Source organism: Pseudorca crassidens, chromosome 10 (assembly GCF_039906515.1).
Source record: "Pseudorca crassidens isolate mPseCra1 chromosome 10, mPseCra1.hap1, whole genome shotgun sequence".
NCBI classification, from domain to species: Eukaryota; Metazoa; Chordata; class Mammalia; order Artiodactyla; family Delphinidae; genus Pseudorca; species Pseudorca crassidens.
The window spans coordinates 40222512-40236290 of record NC_090305.1 but is presented as its reverse complement, the minus strand read 5'-3'; the positions used below and the strand labels follow the sequence as shown (position 1 = coordinate 40236290).

At 44.8% G+C, this 13779-nt stretch overlaps 1 protein-coding gene across 3 annotated transcripts in view; it reads right to left on the bottom strand.

The window, feature by feature from the left end:
• NUDT3 (nudix hydrolase 3) overlaps nt 1-13184 on the bottom strand; it is a 107756-nt gene extending 94572 nt beyond the window's left edge. For all 3 annotated transcript variants that reach the window (XM_067753275.1, XM_067753273.1, XM_067753274.1), the window contains exon 1: nt 12788-13184. Coding sequence is in view for 2 of the 3 variants with exons in the window: in XM_067753273.1 (XP_067609374.1) it covers nt 12788-12886 (99 nt within the window). In the remaining variant the exon portion in view is untranslated. The remainder of the gene's footprint in view (nt 1-12787) is intronic.
• Between the last annotated feature and the right edge of the window lie 595 nt (nt 13185-13779).

Here is a 13779-nt window from a genome sequence, read left to right as displayed (position 1 = left end):
ATGCTAGCCCAGTGCTGCTGGATCTTCTGATTTTTCAAGAAAACCCTAAAGACCAGATTTCTTATTTGAAATTTTTCAATATTAGTATGTTGGCTACTAATTTTTTAAAATTCTTGGGCTTCCCTGGTGGCGCAGTGGTTGAGAGTATGCCTGCCGATGCAGGGGACACGGGTTCGTGCCCCGGTCCAGGAGGATCCCACATGCCGCGGAGCGGCTGGGCCCGTGAGCCATGGCCACCGAGGCTGCGCATCCGGAGCCTGTGCTCCGCAACGGGAGAGGCCACAACAGTGAGAGGCCCGTGTACTGCCAAAAAAAAAAAAAAAAAAAAAATTCTTTAATCATCTTGCAACCCAAACACAGCCACAAGCCAACAATCTGTGGTCCTCACAACACTTTAGGACAAACAGGCTTTCAAGGGCTATATATCCAGGCCTCTGACTTTCCATGGCCTACCTGGCCCCATGTCTCCCACCTGGAATATTCTTTGTCAGCTACTCAAATCCAACCAAGACATTTAGGTGTGGTGCCACACACCCCATAAAATTGTCCCTAATATTCTATCTCATCTTCACAGACTCCTTCAAATTCCTCTCCATCACTTTTGTATTTTACATTTTATAATCTAAACTGCATCTTGCAAAAGTTTAAAGCTCCTCAAGAGCTCGGATTCTGTATTCTACACATCTTAAACCCCTCAGTTTGAAGTATTCTTTATAGATACAATTACTTTTGTACTAAACAAAAAAATTCCTTTTTGAAAGAAAAAGTCACTCAGAGTGCCTGGCTGAAGGATGATACTAAGCTTGCTCCTTATTAAACAGTGTCAACACCATGACAATACCACAGAAATATAGTTATTACATACAGAGACCTCCTAACTCATTTTACCAATGAAATCTAAAGGTTCCGTCTTGGGCTTCCCTGGTGGCACAGTGGTTGAGAGTCCGCCTGCCGATGCAGGGGACACAGGTTTGCGCCCTGGTCAGGGAAGATCCCACATGCCGCGGAGCGGCTGGGCCTGTGAGCCATGGCCGCTGAGCCTGCGCATCTGGAGCCTGTTGCTCCGCAACGGGAGAGGCCACAACAGTGAGAGGCCTGCATACCGCAAAAAAATAAAAATAAAAAAAAATATATATAAAGGTTCCGTCTTATTATTTTATTTATTTATTCAATTTTATTGATTGATTGATTGATTGGCTGCGCCGGCTCTTAATTGCAGCACTCGGGATCTTCGTTGTGGCATTCGGGATCTAATTTCCTGACCAAGGATCAAACCCGTGCCCCCTGCATTGGGAGCGTGGAGTCTTAGCCACTGGACCACCAGGGAAGTCCCTCGTCTTATAATTATTAAAGGCAGTCTACTCAAACTACAAAACCTACTGGGAAGAAATAAGCATTGCAGTGATAGGTATAAAAACCCTGAGTCAGGGCTCCACACACTCAGTAAATGATGACTGAATATAAGTCTAGTAAATGAGTCATTTCTGCAAAGAAGAAAATGAAAAATTAAATAATCAAAAGTTCCCATTACTTAAAATATATTAGTTCATACTACTCACTATAAAAAGTGTTTTATAAAAGCATATAACTTTTCTTTTAGCATATTTTACTAGGATTCTTAAATATTCAAAGAAACATCACCATCCTTCCTCCTTCTTATAGAAGTAGAAGCACTGTATGTCTAAGTTCACATCCATTTCTGTTCATCATTGCTAAGCTGCTCTCATAAAGCAAATGAGAGAAGTATTAAATAACAGACTCAAAAAAGATTTTCCAGGCAGTTCTTTTTTTTTTTTTTTTTGCGGTACACGGGCCTCTCACTGTTGTGGCCTCTCCCATTGCGGAGCGCAGGCTCCGGACGCGCAGGCTCAGCGGCCATGGCTCACGGGCCCAGCCGCTCCGCGGCATGTAGGATCTTCCTGGACCAGGGCACGAACCCGTGTCCCCTGCACTGGCAGGCGGACTCTCAACCACTGCACCACCAGGGAAGCCCTCCAGGCAGTTCTTTAAAAGGACTTTACCCTTTTATGAACAAAGACATCAACTAACTGTATACAAAGAAAGTCTACCTAAGGGATCATTTCTTTTTTGTTTATGTTACTCTTCTTCTCTTTATAACATTTCGTTTCTACTTGCTTTAAATTTTTATTCTTTTTGTAATAATTTTTTAATATGGAGTAGAAATTCACTGTCTTTATCTCCTTTTGGAAGTGCTCACAAAATACTTACCACAACATAAGATAATGCTTTTTTTAACATCTTTATTAGAGTATAATTGCTTTACAATGGTGTGTCAGTTTCTGCTTTATAACAAAGTGAATCAGTTATACATATACATATGTCCCCACATCTCCTCCCTCCTGCATCACCCTTCCTCCCACCCTCCCCATAAGATAATGCTTTATGACACTTGAGTTACTAATTTTCCACTTTAAAAGGAGTTAAAAAGCATCCTACACTGCTTACCAATTTTTTAAAGTATATTTGGACAAAGCACACAAAAACCACACTCTTACCCTGCCTCAGATACCTAACCAAAAGTGGACTGTTTCTACGAATCTGGTTACACTAAGAAAGCAGCAGCAGAACACAATTTAAAAATAAGATGTCAGGGTTTCCCTGGTGGCGCAGTGGTTAAGAATCCGCCTGCCAATGCAGGGGACACCGGTATGAGCCCTGGTCCGGGAAGATCCCACATGCCGCAGAGCAGCTAAGCCCATGCGCCACAACTACTGAGCCTGCGCTCTAGAGCCAGTAAGCCACAACTACTGAAGCCTGCACGCCTACAGCCCGTGCTCCGCAACAAGAGAAGCCACCGCTATGAGCAGCCTGTGCACTGCAACAAAGAGTGGTCCCCGCTCTCTGCAACTAGAGAAAGCCTGCGTGCAACACGAAGACCCAACACAGCCAAAAAAAAATAATAAACAAAAATATAAATTTTAAAAAATAATAAAATAAATAAACGATAAGATGTCCAAAAAAAAAAGGAAAAAACCCACTCATGTTTGCTCTGAAATACTTTTGGTGCTTACATTTGAATATAGGTGTATCATTCAGTAATTTGTTTTTACTTCCAATTAAATCAGGAGGTTGCACTGTGATGACCTTTTTCTTTCAAGTCCTCCCATACCCAGCTCTGGGTTGGCACTTTGTGGGGAGTGTTAGGAAGAGAGAGAAAAGAAGTTTAAGGCATGGTCTATGAGAAGGAAAAAAATCCAGTTTTCTTCCTTCTTGAGTAGGGAAGAACCTAGTTCTTCCCTGCTGTGTATTTCTTCCCTGTGAGTCTCCTTTACTACTCACACAGAATGCTTCACTTCTGGGACTTCCTTGGTGGCACAGAGGTTAAGAATCCGCCTGCCAATGCAGGGGACATGGGTTCAAGCCCTGGTCCAGGAAGATCCCACATGCCGCGGAGCAATTAAGCCCATGAGCCACAACTACTGAGCCTGTGCTCTAGAGCCCACGAGCCAGAACTGCTCAGCCCGCGCTCCACAACAAGAGAAGCCACTGCAATGAGAAGCCTGTGCACCACAGTGAAGAGTAGCCCCTGCTCGCGGCAACTAAAGAAAGCCCGCGCGCAGCAACAAAGACCCAACACAGCCAAAAAAAAAAAAAAAAAAAAAAAAGAATGCTTGACTTCTAAGACTTCTGATTACCAAATACGTGTGGGGTTTTCCACACCAAGCAAGTCTCTGCAACACCAGCTGGGTGTCCTACAATTTAACTCAATTTTGTCACTATCTACCCAGAGGAAGTGTCTACCTGAAGATCCCACAGATTAAGGGCTCAGTCCTACAGGACTGTCCCTCTCCCCCTTCAGACGCCAGTCACAAGCCCAGGTGCTTCTGACCAACCAGCTATAGATCGAAAGTTCCAATCACCCCCACTCCTTGGGTTCCATTAATTTGCCAGAGCGGCTCACAGAACTCAGGGAACACTTGCTTACATTTACCAGTTTATTAAAGGATACAGATGAACAGCTAGATGAAGAGATACATAGGGTGAGGTCAGGAAGGACCCTGAAGTGCAGGAGCTTCTGCTCCCATGGAGTTTGGGTACACCACCCTCCCAGTGTGGATGTGTTTGCCCACTGGAAGTTCACCGAACCCCACAGAGGCTTCATTACATAGGCATGATCAATCATTAACTCCATTTTCAGCTTATCTCCCTTCTCAAGAGAATGGGGGGTAGGGCTGAAAATTCCAAGCTTCTAATCATGGCTTGGTCTTTCCAGTGACCAGTCCTCATCCAGGAGCCATCCAGGTGCCCACCCAGAGTTGCCTCGTCAAAACAAAAGACACTCCTATCACCCAGGAAATTACAAGAGTTTCAGGAGCCCTGTGTCAGGAACAGAGGTCAAAGACTAATATTAGATTAAGAGACACTCCTAACTGTTCTTGTCACTTAGGAAATTACAAGGGTTTAAGGAGCTCTATGCCAGGAACCGGGGACAGAGATCAATATATATTTTCTGTTATCTCACAGCCTGTCTCAAGAAGAGCTGAAAAGCCACAATTCCATTCAGAATTCTACTTGCTCCCCATTCCACAGTTGGGGACAAAGGCACATGGCTAAAGCGAACAGCACCCTATATTTAGGCTCATACATTACCTTGAGAAGGAAGGTACTATGGCTTAATCAACTCTGAGTAGTCTAAACGATGAGAGTTCAGAAATCAGTAAACCCAGTCTGACTCGGACGACTGCTCAGCTGCTTTTCAGGAGCTTGAAGGCAAGTAGCTTCCCCGTGACAGCACTCTCCTAACACACACAGCCCACTGCCAACACATCCCCAGCCTCGCAAGAACTGAACCTACACACACACACACACACACACACACACACACACACAAACCACTCCATTCCCAGCAGTTCCCCACTCTAGAAGAATCCCTGGCACTTAAGGTAACCAAACCCTCAATAAAACTAGGTAAGTGTTGAAAAGTCATACATACTCGAGTGGCCTGGGTTCAAATACATTTCTAGGAAAAACTGGCAAGCCTTTGTTCTATTAAACAAAAAATGTCCTCCAACCTTTTATTAGCAATGCATTGCAGTACTAACTTTTATAAGCTAACTACCTGACTTGTGTGCAACTGCCTACTACACACACACACACACACACACACACACAACCTCTGAAAGAAGAACTGAGGGTGAGAAATGGTGTGGCTAGAGAAGACGGGTGGGAAGATTTACCTTTCACTCCATATCCTTTGTACCTTCTGAATTTTGTAGTGTGTGCATATATATTACCTATTCAAGATAGTCTTTCTGAGTAAACTACCCTGAAAAGAGTGTAAAGAAACTTTAGGGTCTCTACTTCGTGTCCTTTCAGACTTATCTCTTGAAAAGATTACAGTACTTTATTTTATCTCCACCTGGATATTACTTAAATACAGCTTTTTCTCATAAACTCTTTTACCATCCTATTCACTTTACACCTCATATTCAAAGGAAGGAAGGTGGTTTCACGGGATGTTACTGGTTTGTTTGCTGGCTGGCTTTGCAGAATGGGGTAAAGGAGAGCCAGGAAAACTGGAAAGGTGACAAAGGCCCCACAGGATCTGGTTCCCTCCCACCTCTCTAACATCTCCAGCTATACTGGCTGGCTTCCAGTTCTTCCTCCTTCCCAAGCTCATTCTCCACTTGGGGCCTCTGTAATTGCTCTTCCATCTACCTTGCCTTTCAGGGACCATCCTATCAAAATTTGCCAATTCCCCCCCCCCCAACACCAATCTCAGCCACATCCTACACTTACTTTCTGCTCAGCACCCGCCACTGCCTAAAATCATCAAGTTCACTGATATTTTTGCTCATTTACTGTCTCCTGGCATTTATATCAGATGCTTCACAAAAGCAATGACTTCCATTCCACCTTGTTCATCACTGTGTCCCCAGAACAGTGTCAAACCTGGAAGTAGGCACTCAGTAAAAGTCTGTAGAACAAATGAGTAAATGAATGAATGAATATAAGAATAAACACTTTTCCCTATTCAAAGGGTGAGGAAGCAAAGGCTTCAAGAAGGCTTGGAAAAACATTGTGAACACTCGAGCACCCATGTTACTTTAAGGCAGAAATTCTCAAACTGGATTCAAGAAGTTTTCTTGGGTGTTACGAGGATTTTACTCAGAAACTCAGGTGCATATGTTTTATTACTAAATTTTAAGTTTGAACCTTATTTCCAAATTCAATTCTTTATTCTTCTTTTAACCGCATAACATCTTATTATCTTTTTTGCCTATGATGGTTTCTTTGTTCTGTTTCACGTTAACCACCATCAATCAAATGCTTTAGACTCAGCACCCATAAACTTTACATTGTGTTTCTCTTACTCTGACCTACATAAAGAACAAAGCAATAATGACAGGAAAATTTAATGGGCATCCCTATCAACCTTCATCTTCAAATTAATTACGTTAATATTAACTAAACTTTAGAATACCGATTTGACATACATTGTTGACTATGAACCACTACCAACAAGTCATTAAAACAGTATCCACTACTTGATTGTAGTCTGTTGGTGCATTTATTTACTTATTAATAAAGGGTTCCAGGCTATGAGCAAAATGAAAATCCTTTTCCCTCAGGTACTGCACCACTAGGGCTGGGGATCAGCACATTATATCAGTTAGCCAACACAAATCCTGTGAGATGGCACAGACTCTCAAGTTCAGCATCTGAAAGAAATCCTAAATGCCCTATGATGGGATGATCCAATAAGATTCTGAAAGTACTTACAACCAAATACACACATACGTTCGATGCGCTGATACTCAAGATTATCAGACACCCTGTCACTAAGACTGGAAATAAGAAAAGAACTGGGAGACTTCTCTGAAACCTACATACCAACACATTATTGGTAGACACTAGCATTCGGTATATTTTGGTTATTTTCAGTTCCTCCACTAGACTGCAAGCTTCTTCAAAGTAGGGACTATGTGTTCATTCATTCATTCACACAGTCAACAAATAATATTGAGCATCTACTACTGTTCTAACCACTGAGGACACGGAAGTGAATAAAACAGACAAAAGAGACAAAAATTCCTATCCTCAGGGACTAGCTTGCATTCACTTGAAAGGAAACAGACAATATATAGCTGAATACATAGCATGTCTTGATGGTGACATGTGATGCCAAGAAAAAAAGCATAAGAGATGCACAATGGACTGGTGTTATCTTATATGTGGTGATCATTAAAGACCTGTCTGATAAGATGAAAATTAAACAAAGACCTAAAGTGAAGGAGCGAGCCATGCAGATAATATGGGGGAGAAACAGCACAGAAGCCAGTGGGCTGGAAGAGAGGGACGAGTAAGAGGGAGAGTGGTGAGAGATGAGGTCAGAGCTATGGCAGGGGACCAGACCATCCAGAGTGCTGAAGATCATGGTTAAGACTTTGGATTTACTGAGACAGAACACCACTGGAGCAGAGGAGTGACATGACCTGACTTCTGTGTCAGAAGAATCACTCCACCAGCTGTAGTAGTGAAGACTAGAGGGGTAAGGGCAGAAGCAGGGAGACAAGTTAGGAAGATAAAGCAATAATCCAGGAAAGAGGCAATAATGGGTTAGGCTAAAATAGTACAGTGGAGGGACTTCCCTGGCAGTCCAGTGGTTAGGACGCCACGCTTCCACTGCAGGCGGCACGAGTTCCATCGCTGGTTGGGGAACTAAGACCCCGGAAGCTGTGCAGCCAAAAAAGAAAAAAAAGTGTGCTGAAGGAATGAATAAAAAAATGCATTCTTGAACAAGAGCCCTTCCTTTTTGTACTATTTTATGAAAAAGAATATAGACTGCTTCACACCCAGTATATACATAACACTCTGTTTATTGAGAAATGAGAATCACCCAAAAGCAAAAGATTGGGGCAAGGAGTGGAAAAGAAGAATGAAGACTGCAGTACAATTTCAGACCAGAATTCACATCTTGGGAAGTAGGTAGAAAAGGAGGTAATGGGAAAAACATCTGACTAACCCATATTTATTAGGCAGACACAAGGGAAAGGGCGTGTGTGTGTGTGCACGCGTGTGCACGCACGCACACAAAGCCTCAGAAAAGATTTAAAGAAATGAGGATCAGAAGTGTCCAGTCAGATGACTGGATCCATGCACACATGGTGATCCTAGAACAATGTAATACTGTACACGACCAAGATATGCTGAAAAATGACTCCCCAACCAGCTTGGGATCCACTAGAAGCCCTTCGTCATGGTTTTCGCCCCTGGGATTGCCACCTGAGCCTTACTCCCCACTCTAGAGCCCGGGGGAAGGTATACTCAGCAGAGGCGTCCTTCCACCTGCTCCTCTGGGCATTTTTACTGACACTCAGGCCACCAGAGACTCCACTCACTGAGGATCTTCGATGTCAATCATCTTCTCATCCAACCTAGTGAGCTCAAGGATCTGAGAAAATGAGAACCAGGAGCCCCATGCCAAGAGATGCAGGGCTCCTGATGGAAAAGCTCAACAAGCAAAACTAAGACCTTTAAGGACACTTGTCCTCTCCTTTTAGAAACAGTTGTAATGCACAGGGAAATCTAACTGAGATGATCCTATCAGTACTCACTTTTCTCCCTCAGTAAACACAGACCCCTTAGGAGCAACTTCAACTTTCCCAGGCACTGTGATGCCATCCAATGTACAGTCAGTACCACCAGACTTTCTAAGAGTACTGCACATTGCTAGATACTCCAACTGTCAAAAATGCCTGTGTTACCTCCCCTACCCCCAGTCCAGGGAGGGCACACAGAGTACAAGCAATCCCACCCCTAGTATCTCTCACTTTCTGTAAGCACGGAGGCTCCAAAGGAAAGGAATGGAGGAAGAGGGAAAATTTCACTGGAAGTGCTTTAGGAAGGCCCAAGGTGAATAACATGACAAAGATGAATGTCGTATCACCCAACTTAGTTTCTATGAAGAAAAAAAAAAACCTGGGACTTCCCTCGTGGTACAGTGGTTAAGACTCCGCGCTCCCAATGCAGGGGACCCAGGTTCAATCCCTGGTCCAGGAACTGCATCCCACATGCATGCCACGACTAAGAATTCACATGCCACAACTAAGGAGCCCACGTGCCGCAACTAAGACCCAACGCAACCAAATAAATAAATAAATATTTTTTAAAAAAGAAAAACCTGAAAACATTCATGAAGTTATCTATGTGCAGAGTCCTTCTAGACTTTTAAGACTCCTTCCCTCTCCATCTTTTTCACTATACTAATCCATATTAATTGAGCAGCAATTTTTTTAGTGACTTGAAATTATTCCAAAACATTTGAAATACTTTTCACAAAACCATTCCAAAGCATTTGAAACACTTCTCACAAAACCATTCTTTTTGAACTCAAATTTCACCAGCTGACGTCATATTTAATTACACTGCATAACTACAATAACAAGTACAACGAACATAAACAGATATAGGGATAAATATAACTGAGTCTTTGTAAGCACATGATTGGCTGGCAGGCCACATGCTCCGGGGCCTGTCAGGCCCAGCAGCTTACAGAGTAAAAGCAAGTGTTCAGGGCACCAAGTGGTTAAAACAGAGGCTGGGCAAGAGACTGTCCACAGTACATCAGGTTCAAAGCACTGTAAGAAATGTTAGTTGGACTTCCCTGGTGGCGTAGTGGTTAAGAACCCACCTGCCAATGCAGGGGACACGGGTTCGAGCCCTGGCCCGGGAAGATCCCACATGCTGCGGAGCAACTAAGCCCGTGCACCACAACTACTGAGCCTGCGCTCTAGAGCCCGCGAGCCACAACTACTGAAGCGTGCGCGCCTAGAGCCCGTGCTCCGCAACAAGAGAAGCCACCACAATGAGAAGCCCATGTACCACAACGAAGAGTAGCCCCCACTCGCCACAACCAGAGAAAGCCCGTGCAACAAAGACCCAACACAGCCATAAATAAATAAATAAACTTATTTAACAACAAAAAAAAGAAATGTTATCAGGATTGCCCCAACCTAAAGATATTAATTTATCAAAATGTGTCACCGTAATTAGTAAAACGTCTAAGGAGGGGGATTTTCCTGCAGTTGATGCTTGCTTATCAACAGGAAAAGCAGCCAGAGGTTTGAAGGAAAGGGAACTCATTTTCATCATGTTGTTTAGTCTGTCCCACTAGCCTCTAAGCTCCCTCACTGTCTGTCTCCTTTTAACTGTATCACAGAACCTGACACTTGGTGCGTGCTCAATAAACTTGCTCAGTAAACTTGCTGGATATGTTCACACACCCTAACCTGGATCAGTATTATAGCTGCTATCACTGCTGGCCTATAAATAAAATTTTCTGGGGCTGGAAAAATGGAATGTTAGAAGGTTTGACTCATGGTCTGTTATCTGCTAATACTTTCCATCTCTTTTTCTTTACATTGTAAGTACGTTTCCTGACATTGGTTAACTAAATTTATAAATCAGGGTCCTATTCATACTTACATTATTGTTGTATTAATGCTAATAGTATTCTGTAACCTATTCTATCTTGATTAAAGCCATTAGTGCTCATTAAAAAATAAAATTGGGTTGAATGTCCTATTGAGTTTGAATTTCACATTCCCACAATGTGTGGCAGCTAATACTTCCAGTTTCTAGCACTACTATTGAGAACATAAAAGTTCTCCGGGAACTAACAAATTACTTCCCTTCCAACACAATTATATAATCTGAGAGTTGAATGGCACCCTAGAGATTATTTTGTGGTCCAAAATCCCTCCCAATTAAGGGTTCCAATCGATAACTACTCAACTTTTGGGGGCAGGGAGGGATGTAAATCTTTAAATCCCACATTACAGAATGCTGCACCTATACAGCATTCTGTATAGGAACACACAAAACAGCCTATACAATAGGCTCTTAATACATATTTGCTTAACTGAACAAATCTAAAATAGGTTCCATTTCATTATTTTCTTATTCTTCCTAGGCTTTAGCTGTAACATCTACTGAATTTGAATGAAAGATCTGCATCAATCTTCTGCTCATTAACCAATGTTCAAAAAGAAATTCAGCAAACTCCATGATCAGTCAAGTGTTTTAACAATGATGCTGCTTGTACCAGTACATAAAACTTTAACAGAAAATGGAAAATCAAGTCTTCATTACTTTGCTTATGATCTATAAAGGGTTTCCAACTTACCCAAAATACTCATGTGTTCTCAATTTCTAGTATGATTTTTTAACAAAGTCTTGCATCATTCATACAAGTAAATTATACACCCTTCTACTTATAATTGGGGTGCTCACAGATTTAACCATAGTGTTATAGTAAGACATGCTATTATGCTAATTAGTTTTCCCTCTAGTTAACAGCCTGTCATCTCATCTGATTTCCCATAATATGATATGACAATGAAGAGAACAAAGCCTCTGGAGCAGTAAACATCGCCAATAATTCTACTTAACTCAAGCATATATTCCAAAACAAGTACATAATTTACAGCAAGGCCCTGCTTAACAGGCTATTACAATGCATCTGTTTTGAGGACTTTTACAATATATTCTAGGACACAAGTATACATTTCCAAATGCAGTTTCCTACTGTTTTGCTGAAAGGGAACACACAAAATATCTCAACAGCACAATTACAGTGCTTTTAAGTTTTTTTTTTTCAGGCAATAAATTCCCACTTCCTCCTAAATATCTTTGGACAGCAACTTCTGGCAACCCATCTGTGTCTTTCATCACAACTTCTTTTCATAACTAACGGGTCAAGTTCTTTTCTCCCCATGTCAACACGATGTGCTGTACTTGCAGCCCTGCCACGATAGCCCACTGCTGAATGCCGGAATACAGCATATTGAATTTCACTGTCCTTTATTGTTTCCAGTTTAACTGCCATTTTACCACCATACACACGAGAGAAACGCGTTCCCACAGGCATCTTATGAATTTCCGAAGCAGCTATTCTGTGAGGATTTACAAAACATTTGCCTTCTCTGAATTCCCTTTATCACCACAGAAACGGCTGTGAGGAGCTGAGATTTTTTTAAGTACCCTATGCAAAAAGAAACTGATTTTAAGCATTTCTCTTCTGCAAGCAAATTTAATCCTAAAGGCCTTCCTATAGGGCAGTGGAGGAATGTCAGGGCAAAGATCTTAAATACCGCTTTTGGCCTTCCCAATTAAAATGAAAAATTTTCAACACACAAAGATTATCTAATCAAATGTCCTTTCTTCTCAGGCTACACCCTAAGGGCTACCCAGAGCAGTGTAAAATAAACAACTGGCTTTGGCTTTTGCACAACGCCCTAAATCCTAAGACACCCCCACTCCGGCTCACAGACGCACATAATCCCTCGGCAAACCCCCAACCTGCCAATGAAGTGGACTCTTTCTCTGTCACAAAGGGCCGGCCCGCGCCTCGTGCACGGAGGCCTCTACACACATGTGCTGGTCTGACAAGTGCGGAGCTGCCCTTTCTGGATCCAAAGCTGCAGGCCTGGACCGAAAGCCACACGCTCTTCCCACCCACTGCCTTCTACCCGCCGCCACTCTCCCCAGTGACAGGCGGCCCGCTCCGAAGTGCCCCAGCCGCCCGCCCGCCCGGCCCGTGCCGCATGGCCACGATCAGACACACTTCCCCTCCGCCCACCGTCCTCTTTCCTTCCTCCTCTTCCTCGCCTCAGGAAATTCCGTCGGAACTTCATTGGGGCCGAGAGGAGCGGCCCAACCCGGGGCCCGGGCAAACCCTCTCCAGCGGCCGCGCCCCCCGCGCCCCGGCCCGGGGCGGCCACCGACCCCGGGGACCCCAGGCCCGCCCGGCCCGGCGCCTCACCTCCTCCTCACTCTCGCTACGGAAACATAGGCACGCGGCCCGCTTCTTGTAGCCGTCGCCGTCATAGGTGCGGGTCTGGTTCGACTTGAGCTTCATCATCCTCCGGGCCCGGTGGGGGTGAGGTGCGGGTCGCTGGAGTCGAGGGTGGGGAGTCCGCTCCAGACGGCCGCGCGCGCGCGCGCCCCCGGCTCGGCCAAGGGAAGCAGGGAAGGGGTGCCGCTTCTCAGCTACACGGCTCCGCCGCTGGCCCGCCGCGGCCGCCTCATTTCCCCCAGCCCAGGCCCCGCACCGTCGCCGCTGTCACGGCTGCCGTCGCCGTTGCCGCCACGGCCGCCGACCCCTCTGCCGCCGCCACCCCGGACGACGACTGCGTCGCCATCTTGGGCGCGCTACGTCAGGGGCGTAAAGCCCCGCCGGCCTGCCGGACGGCCGCGCGCTCGCAGCGCAGGCCGCGTTCGGGAATCGCGCCCTCCCATTCCGCGCAGCGTAAACGAGCGTATGGAATGAGGGGGCCGCGCGATTGGAGGTGGCTTTTACGCCAATAGCGTAGAGGTGGGGACGGTGAGGCGCGCTTGAAGACAGCCGGGGGAAAAGGGATGCGGGTACAGGGCCGCCCAGCTCCGCTGAGGAGGGGGAAGCGAGGATTTGCCCAGAGTCACGGCGCCCGGGCCTTGGCTTTGCCCATCCATTTGGGAGCGGGTGAGGGGGAAGATCTAGAGGTAAAGGTGGGATGCAGTTAAACGCAACGGAGAGCGCAACCTGAGATGCCTGGATTAAGCACTGCAGGGAAACGGGGCGGGGGTGTGTGTGTGTGTGCATTGACATCCAGAAGCTCTGGACGTCTTATGGGCTGGGGCATGTAGTACATTGAAAGAACAGATGTTTATCCTGCATTCCTTTATTGGTGCAAAAAAGCAAATGCTTCCTCTTTAGGTATACAGGAGGGCCAGAAAAGAGTGAGAGAGTATGTGTGTGTGTATGTGTACACACAA